At 52.5% G+C, this 19,710-nt stretch overlaps 1 protein-coding gene across 3 annotated transcripts in view; it reads left to right on the top strand.

The window, feature by feature from the left end:
• The window catches only part of FBXO3 (F-box protein 3), a 119,266-nt gene that overhangs the window by 69,758 nt on the left and 29,798 nt on the right, over positions 1-19,710 (top strand). For 2 of the 3 annotated variants that reach the window (XM_078863795.1, XM_078863794.1), the window contains exon 8: positions 12,361-12,483. The exons of the other annotated variant lie outside the window; for it this stretch is intronic. In XM_078863795.1, coding sequence (XP_078719921.1) covers positions 12,361-12,483 — 123 coding nt within the window. The remainder of the gene's footprint in view (positions 1-12,360; positions 12,484-19,710) is intronic. 3 annotated transcript variants of the gene reach the window in all.

Raw genomic sequence — 19,710 nt, forward strand, 5'->3', positions numbered from 1 at the left:
ATTCGATGCGGTGAAATTTGTTGGCGGCGTCTGTGAGTGGCGCTCACCCCGGGCCGGCCGGATTTGCCGGCCGGCCACCCGGCCTCATGAAATAGCACACGGCGATGCGTTGTGACGTGCGGAGCCGGGGCGCGCGTGAATCACGCAGGGCGGTCGCACCAATCGCTCGCTCCCCCGCGTGTTTCTCGTGGACTTGCGGAGCTGGCCGCGTACGAAGGACGGGAGCTGAGGCGGGTGGGGGGGGCGTCGGGGGAGGGTTGAGTCTGAGTGAACGTCGTCGCTGTTGTGATAGGGTGCCGCGGTGGCGAGATGCTAACTCCCTCGCCTGGTATGCAGGGAGTCGTGGGTCCGATCCCGACCGTGACGCCTGCTGTATATTTGGTGTTTGTATGTGTGTCTCCCCATGGATTTTTATCCGGGTCCTCCAGTTTTTGCCTCCACATTTAGAAACGTGTGTGAGTATTTTTGCTGCTATAAATTTCCACATGGCGATAAGCCACTTCGTTGAGCCATCTTTTGTCGCCAGGTTGCTTCTGAAAATACCTATATAGCTCAGTGGGACTTACCTGGTAAAATGCAAAATAGTTTATAGTTCATATTCTTAGCTCCCACGCCTCCAAATCTGCGTTCCGGCTCAAGTCGTGCGCGAAGGCCTGCTCAGAGCGGCGGTGGAGATTGGAGTTTTGAAGGCGTCGGGGTTGGCGGATCGCAATAATGCTCAAACTCGCTGCTGCGGGGCGAGCTTTGTCCCGACGTCAAAAGGGCAGAGCTGCGATCAGCACCCAAAACCTGAAACGCCGACAGCAGCTGCAATGGGAGAATGCGAGCTGCCCAATTGAGTTTCTCCACAAGCTCCCGGCACGTAGGGCTCTCGTCAGCCACTTGAAGAGGTAAAGGCACGTGGGGCGAAACGTCGGACAACGCGGCACGGCCCTCGACAACGCGTCCGGGGAGCAGTAGCGATGGAGGTTGCCCCGCGGTGACCTCGCGACCCCCCCGTAGCCCGTCGCTGAAGCTCTCGGCTGAGCTTGGCTCGAGCCGGGATTCACGCTGCGGTCCGCTTGGTTACCCACTCGCTAGCGGCGCGGCTAGCGAGTGGGCGGGTCGGCCACCGCGCGTCTCTCTCGCGTGCGTGCCCGCGCCCCGGTGCGACGCGCTGTGACGCCCGTGATTTATGGGGCCCTGGTGCCTGGACGGGGGGGGGGGCGAGGTGCCGCAATTACGCTCGGTGTTTTTTGCGGCGAAAATTACGCGCTTTGTCGTCACGATTCATAAAGCAGAGGCGCGCGAGTCGATCAGGAGCAGCCGCACTCAGGCCGGTGAATTCGTGCGCAGGGGACCCAGTCGCCGGCGTGCATCTCAGCGGCGGCGGAATTCACCGGTCGGTGGTGGTAAATTGGGGGGGGGGGGCAGGGGGGGGGGGGCGCCATGTCGGAGGTGGGGGGGGGGGCTGTCTCGAATTGACGTGTAACCTTTGTAGACGTTTATCGCAAAGGTCTCCTCCAACCTTGGCGAGTTCCGTCCGAGTGCGGTTGCAGCGAAGGGACAAATTGCCGTGTCGCGGGGGGGTGGGGGCGGTGCCGGGGGGGGGGGGGGCGTGGGTGGAGTAGGGGGTGTTGGTGCCCTACCTGTGACGATGCGGTGGCCCTCTCTCCGATTACTCTGCCCTGCTCATTTACATGGAAATCTAATCCGGCTGCTTACAGGGTGGCTCAGAGGGGTGAGCCCGAGTCCCCCCCCCCTCTCTGCCATGAATTAAACACGTTGCTGCTCGCGTGCGATACAGTGAGGGGAAAAAGTATTTGATCCCCTGCTGATTTTGTACGTTTGCCCACTGACGAAGAAACAACAAAAAATCCATAAAAACGCATGTCAAAAATGTTATAAATTGATTTGCATTTTAATGAGGGAAATAAGTATTTGACCCCTCTGCAAAACATGACTTAGTACTTGGTGGCGAAACCCTTGTTGGCAATCACAGAGGTCAGACGTTTCTTGTAGTTGGCCACCAGGTTTGCACACATCTCAGGAGGGATTTTGTCCCACTCCTCTTTGCAGATCTTCTCCAAGTCATTAAGGTTTCAAGGCTGACGTTTGGCAACTCGAACCTTCAGCTCCCTCCATAGATTTTCTATGGGATTAAGGTCTGGAGACTGGCTAGGCCACTCCAGGACCTTAATGTGCTTTTTCTTGAGCCACTTCTTTGTTGCCTTGGCCGTGTGTTTTGGGTCATTGTCATGCTGGAATACCCATCCACGACCCATTTTCAATGCCCTGGCTGAGGGAAGGAGATTCTCACCCAAGATTTGACGGTACATGGCCCCATCCATTGTCCCTTTGATGCGGTGAAGTTGTCCTGTCCCCTTAGCAGAAAAACACCCCCAAAGCATAATGTTTCCACCTCCATGTTTGACGGTGGGGATGGTGTTCTTGGGGTCATAGGCAGCATTCTTCCTCCTCCAAACACGGCGAGTTGAGTTGATGCCAAAGAGCTCCATTTTGGTCTCATCTGACCACAACACTTTCACCCAGTTGTCCTCTGAATCATTCAGATGTTCATTGGCAAACTTCAGACTGGCATGTATATGTGCTTTCTTGAGCAGGGGGACCTTGCGGGCGCTGCAGGATTTCATTCCTTCACGGCGTAGTGTGTTACCAACTGTTTTCTTGCTGACTATGGTCCCAGCTGCCTTGAGATCATTGACAAGATCCTCCCGTGTAGTTCTGGGCTGATTCCTCACCGTTCTCATGATCATTGCAACTCCACGAGGTGAGATCTTGCATGAAGCCCCAGGCCGAAGGAGATTGACAGTTATTTTGTGTTTCTTCCATTTGCGAATAATCGCACCAACTGTTGTCACCTTCTCACCAAGCTGCTTGGCAATGGTCGTGTAGCCCATTCCAGCCTTGTGTAGGTCTACAATCTTGTCCCTGACATCCTTGGAGAGCTCTTTGCTCTTGGCCATGGTGGAGAGTTTGGAATCTGATTGATTGATTGCTTCTGTGATCAGGTGTCTTTTATACAGATAACAAGGTGAGATTAGGAGCACTCCCTTTAAGAGTGTGCTCCTAATCTCAGCTCGTTACCTGTATAAAAGACACCTGGGAGCCAGAAATCTTTCTGATTGAGAGGGGGTCAATTACTTATTTCCCTCATTAAAAGGCAAATCAATTTATAACATTTTGACATGCGTTTTTCTGGATTTTGTTGTTGTTATTCTGTCTCACTGTTCAAATAAACCTACCATTAAAATTATAGACTGATCATTTCTTTGTCAGTGGGCAAACGTACAAAATCAGCAGGGGATCAAATACTTTTTTCCCTCCCTGTAGCTCCCCGGCAAGGTCCCCTCGTCAGCCACTTGAAGAGCTAAAGGCGCAAGCCCCACCCCGCAATCGCTCCGCTCACGCCACATCCGCTGGAAGGAAGTTCTTCGGTGTGCTTGGCCTACTCTTCCGCGCCGAGCCCGAGTGTTGGGAGAGGCGGGACTGGACCCACGCTTTACCGTGCTACTGTGGTGTGAACCCATTTCTTCTGCCGGGTGGACAGAGGCGGGCGGTTGGCGGATTCGGGGAAACTCGCATTGCCGTCCCAAACTGCCGCTCGGATGAGATGGTGTCGAGCCGGCTCGAGAGTCGAAAGCCCGGTGCGCTAACCGTCAGCCCCCGCTGTAGCAGCTGCTTGGTCATGTATGACTCTCTGTATCCAGTTATGTCCGCTGCGATGACACAAAGAGGAGGGGGGGAGAAAGGAAAGTTGAGTTTGTTTTAGGCATTAAACCCAAAGAGGCTTTAGAGAGGGTGACAGCTTGGGGCGGAGTTTTATAATGAGCCATTTGGATGGCCTGTCCTACCGAGGATATCGCCGATGCAATCTTTTAATCTGGTCCATTTTTGTCAGCCGTATGCAGAATAGAGCAAGGCAATAACAGTTTTATCCGTGGAACGTGGGCATGGATATTCCTCCGCTTAAGTATGTGGATTTGGATTTAGCCCCCCCCCTCCCTCCACCTCGGCTAGCAGCAAGAAATACACTTAACCCTTTCATTCATCACGAACCGTGAAGGGAGGGTCAGGTTTTTTTTTTATCGGTGTTACCCCCTAATAAGGGCGACTCGGTCACGGGAGCTTTCTTTTCAGCGTCGGGCGAAACTCTCATCCGGCCCAGGCCGCGGACGGCGGTTAGCGCAGCCCGCGATCGGGAGGGTTGCGCGTTCGAATCCCGGTCGGGGTTCGACTCAGCCGGTCGTCACTCCACGCTCTCGAGACGCTGCGAAGACCGACCCCGCCCTTTGTGAGAAGCTGGCTATGGTTGTCCTGTGGATGGACTTGCTGCCGTCATAGTAATGTCGAGGCTGCAGACAGGAGACGGAATACCTCCCCACACTCGTTTGACCACAATTTGTTGTGTTAAATTCTCTTGCGTTGCTTAACTCGCTTTAGCCTACACCCCTTTGTCAATCCACTGCTGGATGAAGGCCTCCCCGTGCCATGTCTGTCATGACCATACTTCACCACGTGGGCCACCGATGCTGGCCTGCCATCCCAGTTAACTTGCCGTACGCATCACAAGATGACGTCGTCGTCGTTGTTGGGCGACGGTTGTGAGGCCGTGCTCCATGCGTGGCCACGCACCACACTGCCAGCAAAATCCCTCGGGGGGTTGTTGTTGTTGTTGCCAATTGGGGGGGGTGGGGGGTCGGCGTCTTCGCAGCATTCGCTGAATGTTCCTCCGAGTGTCGTCGCGATCTGTCGCCGCCAAGACGGGCCTCCTGGATCTAGGCTTTGTGCCCGCATGCCATCACTGAGCGCGACGCCGGGTCGACCGTGGGCGTCCCGTTGCTCGGGCCTTTGTTCCGGATCTTTTTTCGACACTCGACCGCCCGGGCAAGGCGAGCCGGAACGTCCGGTTGTTGGGGACGAGCTGCTACACGCCCTGAACAGGCCCCGACGGCGGTGTCGCATGAAACCTCCGCTCTATGTTGGCGAGACCGGTGCGGTGACGTTTCTTTTGAAGCCAGACCACCTGAACCGCCAAGGATGTCGCCGTTGGCAGCGCGTACGGAAAGCCTCCAGACGCTCGGATGTCGGGCGCGATCAGAAATGAACCAGATGGTCGAAGGAGCCTGGGATTGTTGAGACCGCATCAACTAAGAATTGAGACCGTGACCAAACAGCCTGGCCAGACGGAATCTTTGGTACAAAGCCATAAAGACGCAGACTTCTCATCTTTTTTTTGTTTAAACGCAGCTGGCTGAGCACGGGCGGAGAGGCCCCAGAGCGTTAAGCGGCAAGAACCAAACGGCGCTGTCGGTGTCGTCGAAGATAAGGAGGTAACGTTGATTGAGCCAGGTCAAAAGAGTCTGGGGGAGGATTTTGGACGTGTCAAATGTGAATCGAGTGGAGGAGAGCGAACAAATGACCATCGGTGGTCTTGCGCTGCCATGTGGAAGGAGCGCGATGTAGAGAACAGTCCCTCGCAAGAGGTGGTTTGGCAGGACAGCAGTCGGCGAACCGAATTGAGAGAAACGTTGGTCTGCAGCAACGATGGGCGACGCAGACGAGTTAGTGGGCCGCAGGAGTGAAGCCGTGAGCCCCTCACGCATCACCCTAGAGACACCTAGACCAGCCCACCACGAGGGGGGACTCCACGGGACGCCGCAGGTTGCCCATCGCTGGCCGGGACCGTAGGAAGTAAGGGGTGGAGAGGGGAACTCCGTTTTTCGCGGTTGTTTCGAGATTGGAATATCAAGATTTCGCATCCTCCACCGATCCACAGGTTCGCAACTCAGTGGGCAAGTCAGCGACGGGGCAGGTGGGGGGGGGGGGATCCCGTTACGTCGGCATTGTGCTGGCGGGCAGCCGCTGCGGAGGCCCCGCTGAGCTTTCGCCTTCGCCGGCGTCGCCACGGCCGTGCGAACGGCGTTGCTCGCCACGCGCGCGTGCGACCGTGGCAGCGCGCGATCGACACCCTCGCCCCGTCCTGCGAGGAGGCGCGTGTTCGCGCCGGGGCCAAATGAGCTGTGGAGGAAGAAACGTTCGACGCATGCGAAAGCCGATGAAACGTACAACGTGTACAGCTTACCTTGATGCGAATTTAGATCCAGCTCGCAACCATCACACGTGAATTGCTTTTCGTGGATTCTTTGGACTTGCTCTTTTAATGTTTGCTGAAAGGCGAAATTGCCGTCTCTCGTTTTTTTTCGTTTTGCTTCTTCTGCAAAGCAGAATGTTATTAATGCTCGTGCCAAGCCAATCTCCTTTCTTTAAAAACAGATGGGAGAGGTGGAAAAAAAAATGCCAAAAAAAATCATAACAGGGAAGACGCTTTCATTTCTTTGAATTTGTCTGCGGAAATCTCTTCGGGTTTTCAAAGACGAGTGGCCGTTTTATTCCGTTTCGGTTTCATAGTTTTTCGACTTGGAAATGCGATTGCGTTGTCACGGCGGAACAAGGGCAGCGGTGCTGATTAAAGCACCCCCCCCCCCAGTACACCCCCACCCCCCCATGCCGTTGCGACGGGGCCAACGTTCACAAGTAAATCCGTTATTTACAAAACGCGTCTCGCGCCATGGAGAAACGTTGACTGCAAATTCGGGTCAAACCTGCGCCCATTTAATTGCCGTTCCCTCCGCCTCGGAGCCCACGCAAAATGTATTTCTTTAATCTGGGCCCTCCTCCCCCTCCTCCCCTTCCCGTGGATGTTGTTGTATTTTGAGGTGCAAATTACGCGACATCGGTTTCTTGTTCCCTTTTATTGGTTCGTCGCAGAGATGGAAGCGAGCCCCGCTGCACTGCGAGTGACTGCGCGTGTGCGCAGCCGACGTGCCGGCGTTGGTTCCTCCGTATTAACCTCATCGTCCTCGTCGTCAGCCATGATCAATAATCCACTGCTGGATGAAAGCCACCACCCCCAGCCGTCGCCATCTCTTTGCGACGCAACAGACGATTCGCCCAGCTCCCAGAAAACGAGCCAAACTGATCCGCCCCATCTCCACGGGGAACATCAAATAGTGCGACTCTACGGTTGTCCACTATGCCGGTCAGGCCCAGTTGTGTCCATCCATGTGTTTCTATCGACATTTTTCCACCTGCTCCTTTCTATCCACTTTCATATGGCCACTTTCAGTCACGTGTCCAATGCAGGGTGAGCGTATGGAGAGGCATCGGGTCGCCCTAGATGTCAATTTCTGTCTGCGGTGGCGAGAACTTACCTCCCTCGCCTGGCATACAAGAGGTTGTGAGTTAAATTCCGACCCGGACTCCTGCTGGATATTTGGAGTTTGCGCGTCTCTCTCTCTCCCCGCGGTCACGTGGAATTTTCTCCGGGCCCTCCGGTTTTCCCCTCTTCATTTCGAAAATCAACATCACGCATTTAGAGTATTCGGCTGCTAGAAATGTCCACACGATTGTGATGATAAGCCTTCTGCCTCGTCGAGCTGCCAACTGCGATGGGCAAGTCGCTTCTGAAGAAGCGGCTATATAGCTCGGTGGGCCTCGACCTGGTAAAATAACAATTTTTAGAGTCTTAGATTAAGTCACGTAGAAGGGAAATAATAAAAATAAAACATAATAAAATTATTCTCACGACGTTTTGGCCACAACGCAAGCAGCCGTCCTCAGGTGAAGAACAGGTCTGTCGGAAAGACAGCATCTGAATGAAACACCACCAGGCTTGGAGCGTATATTTTAAGCTCTCCAACCCAGCAGCTTAAATATACGCTCCAAGCCTGGTGGTGTTTCATTCAGACGCTGTCTTTCTGACAGACCTGTTCTTCACCTGAGGACGGCTGCTTGCGTTGTGGCCATAACGTCGTGAGAATTATTTTATTATGTTTTATTTTTATTATTGTATTATTTCCCTTCTATGTGACTTTACCGAAAGAACAAAGAAGATGAATCCCTGCAGTCACGAAAGCTTTAAATCGAAATTTAAAAGTCTTAGATTGGTTGAGTTTGGTCTTGGCATCCGTGCCTTTCCCCCGCTCATCGTGCCACCACCCTGGCTGCTGCCTGACTCCGTCGCTGCTGCCGCCCCCTGTGCTGCTCCAACGGGTAACACTTTTGTTTCCTTTGTTTTAAATCTACGAACGTAAACCTTTTTATTTTTACGGAAGCCCGTTTTAAATTCAAACCTGATCGGAGAAATGCGGCGTAGGGAAAGAAAATTAAACAAGTGACCGGGGCAGTGCCCACCGTTAAGTCAAATGAGCCGTTGCCTTGTGTGAAGTTGAAACCTGACTGCAGATCATTAGCGTCTGACGAGGTGTGAAATGAAGCAGAGGTTCTCTGCTTCTCCGTGGGCTTTACTGGTTGGTGAGCGAACGTGTGTTCTAGTATGTGTACGGGAGAGGTGGGTGGGGTGTAGGGTAGGTTGGAGGAGAGAGGGGGGTGTGGGCCTTGTTGGTTCGTTCATTGCCCTCGTAAGTCCGGTAACCTGGGTTCGATTTTCGACCACGGCTTACTCGTACACAAACCAGTCCTGGCGCCCCGCTGACCAGCGCGGTGAAGTATGGTCAAGCAACCCCCGTGACTGGTACGGCATGCGGATCGACAGAGAGCTGCGTATTAGTATGGTGGTAAATTTTTTTTACCACAATACTACTCACAAATATTACCACAATACTACTCACAAACATGTTCTCAAACCCACCCACTCATGTGCTGTGATAAAGGACCATGGCCCACAACGTCGCCGGCTACAGGTTCCCGTCGCTCTGCGCGTGCCCCGTTCACGCGGCTGACCTTTTTGAACCCAAAATTCGCTATATTATGAGGTTTGAATGCACCTACAAGCGGCTATGCGGTCAGACGTGGCACACCGTTGTGTGTGTGATGTACACGCCACTCTGCACACCGCGACCGCCCGTGTCTGTGCAGCCGGTGACTCCACTCCCCTCTCTCGGTCTCGGACGCTTGCGCTCGTCTCACGCCGATTCTGCAACGAGCAGAGTCGCTCCGGGTGTCACCGTGCTCGGAGCGACCGTCCGCGGACCGCGATAAATCTCGCACGAGCGTCGCAGGGATAAATCTACGAGCGGTGGCAACGGCCCCCCCCCCCGTCCCTCCCCCCTCCCGTCCCCCGCTCCTCCTGCGGTTGGGTGTCACTTGTGTAAAAACCACCCCTCCGGCTTTTTCCCCGACTCCCGAGCGTCCGGTCACACATTAGGCAAGAACAACTGTGTGCGTACGCGGACAGAGAGAGAGAGAGAGCGAGTGAACACTAACAAAACAGCAGTGACATCAATAACGACGATAACTACAACAACAACAAGAAGCTGCAGAAAACTTCGGTGTTGTTTGGCGGAGGTGTCGGCCGAAGCCGAGAAGCCGGCTGAATGAGAAGTCAGCGACGAACCAGAGGGAGAAGCCCAGGCGTCCCCCCGCCCCCCGGGTGTGAGCGAGCACACGTCGCATATAAACGAGCCGCCGCGGATACACGTCGCGCGGAATGGAGAGAGTAGATTGCGTTGTTTCCGACGGCGACCGTATCGTTACCGCAAATCTCGTTAGCCTCTGGCCCAAAGTCATTTCAGGCGTGACCCTCTTCCCCGTATTAATGCTGTTTGTCTTGTTTTTGCTCGCGAATTATCTATTTGGCGATTGGTCATTTGAACGCGCAGCCTGTTTGGTTTCCGACCCGCCTAATTATTTTAGCGCTACTTTGTAGATCTATACCGCACCTTCGCGAGTTAATTGTTTTCTTCTGATCAATGGCGATTGCGTTTTTTTTTTGGTTCGGAGTCGTATCACTTACGTTTAACTTACCGCTGCTGCAGATCTGTTTGTTCAAATGGATACGGACAGATGGCAACCGTGCACCGTTGCGCGTTGTGTTAGTGCTGCAGGATTGCCTGTCTCGTCAGCTTTGGAATGGCTCCGGCTTTATCAACAATTACAAGGCCGCCTCGGCAGTCACGCCACGTGCGCTCTCGCCGCGAAAAATCCACATCCGCGTTTTTTTCTTCCTAACTCCGCCCGGCGTCAAAACGGCGCGAGAGATGAAGGCTTCCTCGAAGCGCCGTGCCATCTCGGCCACGTTACACCCACGTCGTCGTTCGTCGTCATCGTTGTTATTGTTAGAATTGTTTTTGTCCCCGGTAAATGGGAAGTTATTTTTCGTCGCGTTTTTTTTTACTTCGGTGCGTGAAAGAATGAAAAGGGGGAAGAAGAAAAAGAAATTCGTGGTGAAACAAATACATTTTTCAAGCAGAATTCACCCAAAAAGTCTGCTTGTTTTAAAAGCTTTTGCGTGTTAGCAGCATCTCGGCGCACATGAACCTAATTAAAATGAGATTACTCTGCCACAGAGCGGAGCTGCCTCTGAGCCCGCCGTCCGGTCGAGCGCGAGCGCGTGACGTCGGCCCTTCTCCGCAAATATTCTCAGCGGCCCACTCTCCCCCCCTCCCTTCCCCCTCTTGCACCCCCCTCCCCTGTGCCCCTGCTACCGCCCCCGTCGCCCGCCAGCACTTTTCGACACCTTTTTTTGCCCAAGTTTCCACACCTGTCCCTCCCGGGCCACGGCTGGAAATGAAAAACCCACAAAACTTCGTCTGCCAACAACCACCGCGATTCCATCCCCCAGCCACCCCCCCCCCGCCCCCACCACTGCCCCCGCCGCTGCCCAACTTTCTTTGAGCACAATCCCAGAAAAAAGAAGATGCATCCAAGGAAAGAATTGCTCGTCTGAAAACTTAAACAGTTTTTAAATGTACTTAAACAAAGCAACGGTGCTCAGCGAGGACACAATTACGAATGGAAGCCTGGGTTTTCTTTTTCATTAACGGCTTGTACCGAGTCATGTTTGAGTTACGAAATGCCTTTCATTAGTTAAGTTAAAAGTATTTCTCTTAACTCTTCTCGCGGCCTCGCCATCGCACGCGAAGAACAGTGTGTACTTTATATTTAAGCAGAAATGCAATTACGTGTTTGTCAGTTGATTTGACCGCTCCGTAATGAATTTCACACTTGGGGATTGGGAGAAATATTCGCACGTGTTGTGCGCCGCCGTATCGCAATAGAAAATAGACCGAGGGTCTGTCACTGAGCACACAGAAGTGTGTGTGTGTGGTTAACCCGTTTAGTTCGCGACTCGCCCAACGTGGCGTCGCGTGACATTGAGCCGCTGTGACCCGAGTTTCGTGCGCGTGGCACAGGGGCGGTCTCCGTCAGAGTAAGTTTTTATTTCTTCTCTCACCTCGTAGCACCGGCGACCGTGCACACAAATGACGCGACGGATCCCGAATTGAAATGTTCATTGTGCGCACGCCCACCTCCTGCCCCACCCCTACCCCGTCGCACCCCGCTCGGGCCAGTGTGTCGGTTTCCGAAGGAATGGTTGGGTGGAGCAGTGTGGCCTGCCCTTCCAGCGCGTGCGGTGGGTTAATCCAGCAGTTAATTATTGGGCTGACTCATTTCGACTAATGAGAAATCACACTCCCGCATTATAAGGATTGTCAAACACAAGCAAAGAATCAATGCACAAACATTAACTTTTAATAAGGTTCGGATGCATCACTTAACATTATCAAAGTAGGAATCAGTGTAATTATTTTTCTCGATTTTAATTGCGTGTGTGCTTAAAATAATGCACGTGTGTGTCTGTGTTTACGCTCGTTTATACGCAGCGTGTGAGCGGTAGTGTAGCGGTCAGCGTACTGCGCTACGATCCCGGCGATCCGAGTTTGATTCCCGCTCACGACTGCCAAAACCAGTGAAGATTGTCTTATCTGGTCCTCGGGCCGCCCCTAGGTCGATTCAGCCTCAAATGTGTACCTGGTGCGGCGTGTAAACATCGCCACTCAGGAGACGAAGGCAGCCGGGCGTGGTGCTGTCCACCCACCCCCTCGTGTGCTGTCAAGGCCTTCATATGCGCTCGCGAGCTGCACTTTCCTCAACTGGCTTTTGTAAGCTACGCGGGGAATCTGTCTTCTACACATAGCATCCTGCAATAATTCTGACTGCGCCATTATTTTGATGAAGCACATTGCCTGACCATTGCGCTGGGTGCATATTAAGGCTGAGTTGACCTGGGGGGTGGGGGCTGGTGGAGTGTTTGAAGTCTGATTAATGTAGCACTTGCCATGAATGTTAACCATGGCCTGGAATTGAACTGGTGTGACTGGGTTTGTAGCGCAGCGTGCTAAGCACTGCACTACTGCTCCCCACGTTCATACACACGCACGCCCACGAGTGTATGTTTTCTGAATTATCCCGGATGCAATTGGCAGCTATGTGGCATGTCAAGAAAAATTAACAGCCATGTTTAGTTACCAATTAAAAATAAATTATATATTTGTTTCCAGCGTGTGCTCCAATTACTGCTTTCTTTATCTCTCTCCCCCGCCATGTGTTTATCAGGTACACGTGTGACAAGGACTGTGTCGCACACACCGGTGACATCACCGTCTCCGTGGTAACCTCCTTCCTCCCAGAATTCAGTTCGGTGAATCCTCCTCACTACTTCTTCACCTACAGAATAAGGTGACGTCCCCCACCCTCCCCCCATGCCCCCCGCGTGAATTCTGTCAAATAATCCAAAAACACACACACACACACACCTCGACGATACATAATTATGTCTCCATTCGCACGGATTTGTCTTGTTTTATTCGTTGTCTTGCGTTTGAAAATGTAACATAGAGGGCGGTGTGCACACATTTGCACGTACACTCATGAACGTCTCATCAGCTCACAATTAGGCATTGTGATGGGGTGGGTAGGGGTCACGCAGTTTAGGCATGGGGGGGGGTCATATGAGGGATGGATCATACGGATAGGGCATGGATCATATAAGGGATGGATCATATTAGGGATGGATCATATAAGGGATGGATCATATAAGGGATGGATCATATGGACCGTGGCTGAATTCGGCCAGAACGATGTATTTTATCGTTCACCTACGGAGGACAGCGGCAGTGAAGACACAGAATGCGTCATCTGTTTTTTTTTCCTCGCCGATCTCGTCAAGGAGCGTAAACCACCATCACGCGATACTCCGGTCATCCTCGCAGCGGCTGCTTTTGGCTAGCCATGGAACAAAGACGGTGGTGACCACAGCATCGCGCGGTGCTTTCAGATGCGCTTCTGCGGCCGTCTGGAACGCTCTTCCTTCCGATATGTGGAAGCCACCGGAGCTATGCACTTTAAAATCATCGAGATTGAAAATTAATTTCTTTAGAACTGCTTTGTTTGTGATTAGTTTGTTGTCCTTCCCCCCCACCTCCACGATTAGCACGGGTGGCTACGTACGGTGTGAAAGAAGTTCAACATACATACATCTGTTTTTGTTGCTTCCGTGAGGAGTCTGCGCTTATGCGGTCATAGGCCCACGATGAGTTTTATACAGTTTACTATACAGTTGATTTAGAATCGCCCTGTGAGATAAGAAGCTCTTGAATCGGGGTTCATCAACAAAACAAAAAAACCTGTCAAATTAAAAACACAACGCTTGCAACAGGTCATGTAAAAATTATGAATGCAATAAATACAGCAATGAAAAAAGTCAACCAATTAATCTTTTTTACAATACATTACTTTATTAGAAATAAAATATTTAACGTCAGTGAACATTAAGAGGAGAGAAATATATTTCAAAATAGTGCATCTTGAGTGAGGAATAAGATTCTTTAAAATATTGCAAAAATAGAAATAGAAACGCCTTTGGTAAATAGTTTTCCTGCGCAAACAACAAATTTGAAGTAACACTTGGCAAGGAGCAGCCAATAATGAAACCAGCACGCGTTTGAAATCACTCTCTCTGTAGATGTACAGATTCTTTAGTTTAAAGAAAGATAAGTCATAATGTATCATATAGCAGTAAAGGCTTGTAATTTGGACCAGGCACACTGGATTGAGGTTTGATGTCCCCGGCCTGGCAGTGGAAACAATGTCATGGGGTTTCTTAAATGGCTCTGCCTCTGTCCACCCGGCAGTTTCAATGGGCACGCCACAGTCAGTCGATCGGCTGGTCGCTTCTGGTGGGGTAAAGTGTGGGTGTTTCCCGCCTTGTGACAGACTTGGCCAAAATGCCCTCCAGTGCTCCCCCTAGTTGCGGTTCTTCTGCCAGGAGCGGTGGCGCGGGCAGGAAATTGCAGGGCTGCACCTTTGCTCTCGTAATTTGCCTTTTTTAAATTTAAATAACGCCCAAACCCTTCATTTGATTTTTCCCCGTGGCACTCTCTCGCAAAATTTGGTAAAACTCCATCCCCTCTCCCGCCTTCACCGCGCCAAACCGTGTCGCACGCGACCTGCCCCCGACGCACCAGTGCCAATCCACGCGGGACCCCCGGCTCTATAACTTTGTGACGAACGCCGGAGGATTTTCCGCATTAATCAGAGATGGCACAATAAGCCCCACGAAGCGAGGAGAGCGCGTCCATATGTCGTGTTCGCGCGACTTATTCGGATCCGTTCCCGCAGAGGTTCTCCCCCCCCCCCATCGCCTCCCCCCCCCTGGCTCCTCCCCCCCCCGGCCCCGAGGACAAAGAGGCCAGCTGACTTACGCCTGCACGGCGCGCGGGTGCCTGCCGAGAGAATGGGACGCGAGAAAAATAAAAAAAAATATTAAAACCTGTTCGCCTGTTCACAATAAGTATGGGGGGGGGGGGTTGGAAGACGCTGCGCTTGCCATTTAAATTTGGCGGCGTGCGCTTTACGGGTTCTTGCCAAGACGGCACTCTGTAGAGGCTGGTGACAAAATCACTTTTTTCGAGAACATGCGCGCATGTGTGTGCGCGCACTCGTTCCAATGGGCATTGTAAATCCTTCATCATTGGTCACGACGGAGTGCATTCCGTCCTGCCAGTAAACATTTGCAGGAATTATTCATGCTCGTGCTATTGCAGCCATACCTTGGGATAACCCTGATGCATTCGCGCCGGCGTGCGGTAAACAAGACTTGAGTGGTGGAGAAATCGAGAAATAGAAAAGTAGCGAATAACGGGCAAGGAAATGCGGTTTGCTGCTCACGCAAGCAGCCTACAACTGTCGCCTCCTCCTCATCCTCCCAAACAAGGCAGGACGATAAGCGGCCGCGCGCGGCGTTTCCGTGCAAGCGTTGATAGTCTCGCTTCGCGCGGGTTCGCCCGCGAATAAAAGGGGGAACCAGTTGATGTATTAAAAATTTAAAGCTGCCACCGATATGTCCAAAACGCCTGTCGCACCGTATGAAAGGACACTTGGAGCAGCCTATTTGCCGTCTTTAAAAAGGAAAGAATGGAGATGAAACGCGCGGAACGCGCGCAAATGTGTTTTCGTGGCGCGTTACCGGCCGTGTGCAAGTAAAAAAAAAGCCCCGGAGTCTGCGTTTTCACCTCTCTCTCTCCGCTGCGATTTTGTCAAATTGCGTCTCGCCAGAGGCAGGCTGAGCTGCCTTTCTAACGACACGCACGCATGTGATTATTGGCAAACGGGCGCTGTGCTTCTGGCTCTCCCTGTGTGCCCTCGCTATAATATGGGTGCTCGCTTTTAGCAGCAGCAGGCGGCTCTAATCAGCGGCACGCACACTTGGAGGGGCGGCAGCAGTAGCAGAATCCCTGCGTCTCGCTCGTTCTGCCTCTGTTCCGCGTCTCAGCTCGTGCACTCGCTCCTCTGTCTCCCCTGTCCGTCCGTCCGTCCGTCTGACTGTTCCATGCGCGCGTTTGTTGCGACGGCACGTGACGGCACGCGACTGCGCGCGTTGCGAGTGCGGGGGGCGAGTAGGGGTCGTCACACTCCTCTGGCTGTGATCGTTCACACCTCTCCGGCGGATGGCCGTGCGCCTGTTTCGCCGCATTAAATGGACGCGCAGGGACGGGCGGTCCCTGGGAAGGAAGGTGCCGATTGCAGTTTTTACAATTACCGTACCAAAACGCTGTGAGATGACAGGACGTTATCGTTTAGATTTTGTTCGCAAAATCTAAACGATAACGGCAAGTTTGTCTTTTCTTCCTGTCATTTCCCCCGCCGCACCAACTCGGTCCAAACCACCACCTCCCCCCAAAAATAAAAATAAAACGGGCTAACCTTTCTCCTTTTTGATTTATAAAGCTATAATTTCCCCAGATGGCTCCATCTTTATCCTCTCCGTTATATTTTATATTGTTTGACTTTGCCTTATTTTGCTCAACCTGCCAACCCCTGTGATATTTATTTTTCGCCTCTCCTCTCCGAGTGCGACCCTGTTCTCTCTCCGCGTGCGCAGCGCCGCGCGCAGCGCCGTGCGGCGGCGCTTCAGCCTCGCTCGATGAGATGCCGCCAGCGAGCGCCGAGAGCGATCGCCGCAGGGCTGATGATGATCCCGAGGTCGAGAGGTCGTTGTGACCAACCATGTCGATGCGGCTTATCCTCGCCATCGCTTGCCCCCCCCCCTCTTAGTTGCGCGTGTCGGGTCGCGCTGTGCGACGCGCGATCACCAGCGATGGGGTCTCTGGGCTCTCGATCACCGCCACCGTCTGGCTCCGGGTCTTCTCTTCCCCGTGGTCTCCTCCGACCTCTGGGTGCCACTCGACTGCCCGTCTCGATCATCGTCCCTCCTCCTCCTCCTCCACCCCTGCACGCCACGCGTCCCTCCCATCATAAATTAATCTCCTTGATTATCTGTGATTAAATCTGCGAATGCAAGTAGCTCATTCGGTAGGTGTGTAACGATTCACATCCACCACCACCGCCCCCCCCCCCCCATGTCCCCTCCCTGTGATTCGATTAACTGTCACCGGTCAGATTGGTGATTTGATTAAATAATTGTTTTTTTGTCCCATTTTCCTGAACGTAACATGAGCCAAGATTGTCATATCAATCGGTTTATTTCTGTTGAGGCCCATTCAGCTCGGAAGCCTCTTTTTTCAGTGTCCACCCGTCGTGAGTGGCTGATGCCACGGTAGTGGGCAGGTTACGTGGGAGAAGGGAGGGTTTACAGGGGCTGCATGGAACAAAAATCAGGGGAACATTTTCGATTTATGACCAATAAACAGGCGTAAGTATGTACAATGGAAATCTAGTGTGCGATACAAAATAGCATTACGCATGACAAGAGTGAGATGAATTCACATATTACATTTAAAATGGCATAACAGCATGGAGTACAATTGCATTTCTTATTTTCGTGGGGGGCTTTTTTCCTTCCTTCTGCCAAAAACGACGTTCGCACGTAATTTGCCAAAATCGCGACGAATAGATCCGGGCCTGTGGGATTTGATGCCGTGTATCTTGATCCTAAGAGTTCCCTGTTATCAATGAATGGATGCGTCAATAAATTCCAGCTTGTAATGTACCACATATTTCTTTCATTCGTTTTAGGAACCATCTTAGCGCATTCATAATGGTCGCGAAAGCCTACGTGTTAAACTGATCTCAACGCATTTTTGCTAAATCTATTTTGGGTATGAACCATTTCTCCTCCATGTCAAAAGAAAAAAAACAGTTTAGGGACGCCAAGGTTGTTCAGACGGTTTCATCGACCTGATACTTGATTCACGGATTTAAGGCGAGAACCACCACACACTTATTGCACGGCATTTAATGCGTTGCCAGTTCTAACGGAGGGAATGTTGAAGGAGCTCAAATAAAATGTGAAATATTTCATACGTTTTAAAAAAAAATGCTATACCTAAAAGGATTATTGGTTTGATATATACGGGAAATGTGGATATTTCATCACGCACCCTTGACTGATCTGGGCTCGCAAATGCGGCGTGATGGCAGTGCTGGTTCTGTAATAATTTCTAATTCATCATCACGCGCACTTACATCGGTTGTGCTGATTAGTGATAAATTATCACGCATCCACTTAGCAAGCCTCATAATTACCAAAAGATGAATTTTCGCGCATATCCCCACGTTGCCTGTTCGCGCTCTGCTACCAGCCTCGGTTTAGATTTTTTTGTCTTTTTACAGAAATCTTCCACGAAAGCTCCAAGCGAGAAACCAAACTATTCTGTGTAGCGGTAAAGAAAAAGCCACGCAGCCAGCCTTTCAATAAACTGGGCTCTTAACCCTATCCCGTTCCGAGATATTCTGCAAGTTGTAGGGTCGGTGTTCCGGATCTCGGAACGCACAAGCGGTTCAGCGTTGATTTTATTTAGAGAGGCGTAGCACTGCTGTTTATAAAGACGCTGTACCGTATTCAACGCAGAGAACTGTCGCGACACGACCGCCGAACTCTGTGGTAGCTCGCGTCAAGCTGTGCCACACGCCGTCCCACGTGGCGTTTTACTTATGATTTCGTTCGGAATCGATTCCATCATCCGAACTTAATCGGAATGAAAAACTGATGGACGTGCACGTTGTACATCATTGGAACGTGAAAGGGTTAAGAGCATTGAGACGGTGATCTGTGAGCCCCCGCCGCCAATGTACTGCACTTGAAATAAATCAATGAACCCATCACGATGAATCTGGTTCTACACTTTGGCTAACTAAATTCCAGCTCCAAACCTTTGTTTGCCTTTCACGCGACGAGCGGGGGTTCGCTCGAATCGGTCTCAGAGGTAGCTCCGTGAAGTCCCCTTCCGTGGGTCATTCTCTAACATCACGGTGGGTTGCGCTCCTCTGCGGGGGGGGGGGGGGGGGGGGCGTTCCGAAACGGGCTTTTAGTTATTGTCGTGGAGTGACGCCGATCCCACGATCAGGGTAAAATCGGGGGGGGGGGGGGGGGGGTGTTTGCGGGCGGGGGGGGGGGGATTTGGGGGAATGACAACAAATGCCAAAAAAATAAGCCGCTTTCTATCCCCACTGCTTTGGTGCGCGCCGCCACGCATCATTCCAATACAAGGCGACGTGGCAGCATGGCGCCGTGGCGGCTGTTCGGCTCCGCGGGAGACGCTTTGCCGGAAATTCTGGCACTCGTCCGCGGCGCGGTTGACATGCCCCGCACACCTCCTTGTGGCTACCGGGTGATCTGCGGGTGGCTCGCCCGCCTGTGTGGCCGCTCCAAAAAAAGTGTCATACCGATGCGAGAGCGCAATTCATTCTTGAAGGAAAAGCCTCTCCCGGGTCTCGAGACGCTTTCAGGGAGCGCGTGGATGGCCCTTCCGTCAATCCACTGCTGAGCGTCGCCCCCCCCCCCCTCCCCTCCACCACGATGCGGGGGTCGTGGGGGGGGAGGAGGCACAGCGTAGCAGGAGCCGATGACATCTTGGGGTGCATGCTGGTCGCCCATCGCACCATGGCCCCAGGCTCTACGCTGCTTGACTTGAGAGACCTGGCGAGGTTCGGGCACCGCCTGGGTGATTTGCTCATTGGATCTCAGGCTGCCCGGAGAGCACCCACGCATCACACTTGTGGGGAAGAATGCCGCTGGGCCAACTCAAGGCCTAGCAGGTTTTTGTAGTCCCACAGCTCTCTGTGCGATCCACCCAGCTCCTTCCGTCGAGCGCTCAATCACACGGGCGTGAGGAAGGAAATGACCGCTGGTGGCCAACTCGGAGCACATCAGGTGTCCTGCAAATCTGTCCGTGATCCACCAACGCTTGACCTCAAAAGTATTGGACTGCAGCTGTGCACCACCCCACTGGCCTAAAAAGCAAAAAAACAACATCAGAGCAACCTCGAAGTGGCAGCCACCCCCCTCTGCCCCTGCCCCCCTACCTCTCCCCCAGCCTCCCCCCCCACCTCCCCGATCCACCAGAAAATAATTAAATATAAAACAAAAAGATGATGGTGTGTGAGATGTCTCCTGGCATGAAGAGGAATTGCTGGGTTCCACCGGGGGTCACTTTTATAACTGCA

The sequence above is a fragment of the Lampetra fluviatilis genome, chromosome 16, assembly GCF_964198595.1.
Source record: "Lampetra fluviatilis chromosome 16, kcLamFluv1.1, whole genome shotgun sequence".
NCBI lineage: Eukaryota > Metazoa > Chordata > Hyperoartia > Petromyzontiformes > Petromyzontidae > Lampetra > Lampetra fluviatilis.